Here is a 4,764-nt window from a genome sequence, read left to right on the forward strand (position 1 = left end):
AAGATTGAATGGGTACTTATCCAAAACAGAAAAGTCTAACCAGATAGGCAAAAGTCACAGACGCTAGTTTAAATTTTAAAAAATTTTTAATTCAAAATTCAAACTGTAAATGTGTGCTTGCCCACAGTGAAAATGTGCTGCCTCAGAAGGTAGTGTGTTCCCCCTAGCACTGGATGTATTTGGTTAGAGATATGAGATATAAGAACTGGTGAAAATTATTATTATATTATATAAAGAGTCTGACTACATGATCTCTAAATTCCTTTCAGCTTTAAATTCTGACTGCTTGGAATGTAATAACATTTCCCAATATCTCCATTACTCTTCTAACTTTAAAACACTTCTTTTCTCACATACTTTATTACAATGATGATTACATTAAAATCTGTATGTCTAGTAGAGATTTGACCCATATGTAATGAATTTCAGACTGATCTAGAAATTCAGACTTATCTTGAAAACACTGAGCCACTGTTTTCAAGTTAAATTCTGATCATCTTTTAACAGTAAAACTCCCTATTCCTGATCTTCGAACACTGTAGAATCACCTAAACAGTATTTTAAATTTGATCTTGACATATTAATATCTGAATCTTGGCATAAACTGAACTTTAGTCTCAATATATCTCAGGATAAAAATATCCTTTGTAAAATACATATCTTCTTTTGTAAAATGCCAGAAGGCAGGATCCTTTTTTCACATTTGTCCTAATACTTAGTAACATGTTGTTTGAAAGGAGGTAGAACTGGATAAAACCAGAAACACCTGGATAAAATTGTGGCTCTACCACTAACCAGTGAGGAGGCCTAGCACAAATAACCAAATTTCTCTTCAGTTTCTTCACTGTAAAATAGGGAGAAGATAACACTTTATGGGGTTGTTGTGAAAAGTGGCAAATATATTAAAAATACCTTTCATAGCTCCCAGCATAGTATTAGTGCTCAGTAAAGAATGGATACATATACGGATTTTGTCATTGTTGTCACCACAGTAGAAGAACAAAATAAAATATCCTTTAACTCCTACCCTAATTTAAGGCCAGATCCTAGATGATAAATGACAATGCTTGATACAAAGACAGTAGCACAATCCAGTTTGTAAAATTACTCTGAATATTCAGATATGGATTAACTGAATATACACTCATTATAATGCCCAATTCCATATCAGTACATAATAAACATATTCACAGAACACAAATATAAGAATATAGAGAAAAAGATCATTTAATCAAATCTTTCATTTTATAGACAAGAGAAAAAGCACATGAGAAAATAAAATAATATCCACTCTAAAGAACATTATCTAGATAAGGGTTAGCAAACTTTTACTGTAAAGGACCAGGAGTCTCTGTCACATATTCCTTCTTTTCTTTTTTAACATCCCTTTATAATTTTTTGCTTTTGTACATCCCATTAAAAATGTAAAAACCATTCAAAAACAGTAAAGTTTACTGACCCCGATCTAGTCTAACAAACTACTGCATCAAAAAAATCATTTATGAGCAAAAGATGTGTCATTTTAGATTACTACACATAATCCTAAATTTACTTCCATCTTAAATATAAAAATGTTCTTTGTAATAATGTTTACTAGGTGAGCAAGAGCCTCTTCTGAGACTGGAGCTGCATTCAGGTGAAAACCACAGATTTATTACAAAGTATTTCTTAAAATAATATTACACTACCTGACAATTTTCAAAATGAATAGCCACAATGAGCTTTCCTCCATAAAGCTTATCTTCTAAGTTTTCAAGAATGGATGGTTCATGCTCTGGTGGATATGTTTGCTTTAGCCAGTCCATCCAAGACAATCCCACAAGCGACTGAATCTTTTCCTCACTCAACTTGCGCATTTTTATTCGGAATTCATTGACTTCAGGATCCTTCAAGGCATCAAATTCATGTAGACCTAAACATATTTGTTAAAGGTGTCATTTTGAGTAGCTAATAATAAGAAAAGAAAATACAAAATATATTCAACTAAAACTTATTTGGATAATTGAGTTTTATCAAGAAAACAAAACAAGGCGTGAAAATATTTTTTAAAAATCAAATAGGTAAAATAATAAATTTCATGTACAGAAGATAATTATACAATTAAATTTCTAAAGAATACAAACTTGAAACCTCACAAAAAATGTAGTTGGTTACCACTTTTATAAAGATATGGTTACCAGTTTTCTAAAGATAATCACTGAAATCCACAGTACACATTTTAAAACCACATATAAGAGATCCACAGTTTTTCTTTTTAAACTGAGTCACATTTAAAGTATCTGAGACAAGCTAAGAATCTGCAAATTTTCCAAATACTGTATTGGGAGAATACTTTATCCTGAAATTACTAGAGGCCTAAAACTCAAGTTATGATTTAACTTAGATTAAACTTTCAGTTCACTGTGATTTTTCAACAATGATCACAGTATATCAATTAGTCAAAAATGTCATAAACATAAAATTATGTTTGTTGTCCTTAAGTATGAACACTTCAGCAATGAAGACAACTATATATAACTTTCTTATAAAGTTATCATTATTCTAATAAATGATTCTAGAAATATAAAACAAAAAATAAACACATGTAAATTTTTATACATGGCTTAATTTGTATGTATCAGATAGGCAAAAATTTTAAAGTCTGACAATACCCTGTGGAAGAAGGGATAGAGAGAAACAGGCATATTTATTTAATATTAATTAGAATTTATTTAAAATATATTAGAATTTATATACACACATTCACACATACATAAACATCCTTCATCTTCAAAACTGCACCAATAGGAATTTCAACCTGAGAGAAGCAGGACCAACCAAAGAAAGACAAATATGCTCGCAAACCAATCATATAAGATGCCCAGCTTCTTATATGAACCAACCTCCAGCTTCCTACTGCCACAACTTCCAATCAGGCATATCTTTTTTCGGTATAAAACTTGAGTCACTAGCAAACACAAAGTCTCTTTACTATAGGAAGCTCTGAGTAAATAGTCTGTTCTTATTTAGTGGTCTTAGTTTATTTCCACAAACCAATGTACAAATAACATAAGTATAAAAACATTCACTGAAATTGTTTATAATAATTAAAAACTAAAGAGCTACAGTTAATTATTAAGACTTGATTTAAAAAATTAAGATACATCCATATTCCATTGCACAGTGGTACAAGTGATAAAATGAATATATTAGATCTATTGGTCAATATGTTAAAAGCCCCAGAGATAGTAAGTTTAAAAAGCAGGGAAAGAATGGGTCTCACAAGATTCCTTTTATGCATATTCAAAAGCAAGAATATGTATAAACTTTCTTTTGGAAAGATGCTTGAGGGGACAATATTAATAGCATTTCATGGTATTGGGGAACAGGAGGCACAGTGAGGCAATCTGTTACTTTTTGTTCCACAAAGCTAATCAATACCATTCCATTTGAATCTATACTACTTGAATACATGCATGTCATCAAGGGTTATCTAGAAAGTGTACTTATCTGCATTGTTAATTTACATTTATGTATTAAAACAACTATTACTTCAAAAATAAGAATCAATTTGTGGTATTAAATATAGGAAAATAAAAATGCTTAAGTTGCATAACACAGCAAAGGTAAAATCTTGAAGGTACAAGATGATTTCCTAGATAGGTTTCGTTCTGGAATAAAAATACATTACTCTAAATCACATACGAATGAACTTTAATTTAGGAAGACCAGCTGAAGCATCTTTTTCCCCAGCAGTGTTCAGACGCTTTCTACTCACAGATAATAGGTATTACAGGTTAAGAAAAGGGAAATGAGTCGCTTATATATAACAAAAATTAAACTCTTATTCTCCTTTTATCTACTTAAAGTCATGTCTAATTTACTTTCTAAATATTTCTCAACTCTATCTACTTCTCCTAGTTACTTTTTTTAATCCTGGACATCATCATCCCTTCCTTGGATGATGACTACAGCAGTCTTTCACTAATTTCTCCACTGCCAGTCTTAATCCCTCTAATCTGTCCTCCATTATCCAACTTGAATAATCTTTCTCAAATAAAAATATATGATTGTTTTAGAACACTTCATCCAAAAGCAGCATTTTTTTCAAGTGCACATGGAACATTTTCCAGAACAGTCCACATGGTAGGCCTCAAAAGTCACAATAAATTTAAGACGATATCATATCAAGAATCTTCTCTGATCACAATGGTATGAAACTAGAAATGAATTACAAGAAGGAAACTAAAAAGCACAACAACACGTGGAGGCTAAATAACATGCTACAAAACAATGAATGGGTTAACAATGAGATAAAGGAGGAAATCAAAAGATACCATGGGACAAATGAAAATGAAAACACAATAACACAAAATCTATAGAACACAGCCAAAGCAGTTCTAAGAGGGAAACTGATAGCAATACAAGTTTACTTTCAGAAACAAGAAAAAATCTAAATAAGGGATCTAAACTTACACCTAAAGAACTAGAAGAACAAACAAAACCCAAAGTGAGTAGAAAAAAGAAAATAATAAATATCAAAGCAGAAATACAAAAAATAGAGGCTAAATGAAACAAAACAAAAGATCAATTAAACCAAGAGAAGTTTCTTTGAAAAGATAAACTGAGCTTGTGCTTTGGTGCTGTTAAGCCCCACAGTCTCTGCCGGTTAATAAATTCTCTTTCCTCTAAAAAAAAAGAAAAATAAAAAGATAAGATAAACAAAATTGATAAACCTTTAGTCAGACTCACCAAGAAAAAGAGACAGAGCTCAAATAAATAATA

The 4,764-nt window shown here is 30.9% G+C and overlaps 1 protein-coding gene across 3 annotated transcripts in view; it reads right to left on the reverse strand.

The window, feature by feature from the left end:
* Nucleotides 1-4,764, reverse strand: part of PIK3CB (phosphatidylinositol-4,5-bisphosphate 3-kinase catalytic subunit beta) — a 183,302-nt gene that overhangs the window by 87,859 nt on the left and 90,679 nt on the right. For all 3 annotated transcript variants that reach the window (XM_023525913.1, XM_011385037.2, XM_023525912.1), the window contains exon 5: nt 1,689-1,912. In XM_023525913.1, the coding sequence (XP_023381681.1) occupies nt 1,689-1,912 (224 nt within the window). The remainder of the gene's footprint in view (nt 1-1,688; nt 1,913-4,764) is intronic.

The sequence above is a fragment of the Pteropus vampyrus genome, unplaced genomic scaffold (assembly GCF_000151845.1).
Source record: "Pteropus vampyrus isolate Shadow unplaced genomic scaffold, Pvam_2.0 Scaffold643, whole genome shotgun sequence".
In the NCBI taxonomy this organism is placed as follows: Eukaryota; Metazoa; Chordata; class Mammalia; order Chiroptera; family Pteropodidae; genus Pteropus; species Pteropus vampyrus.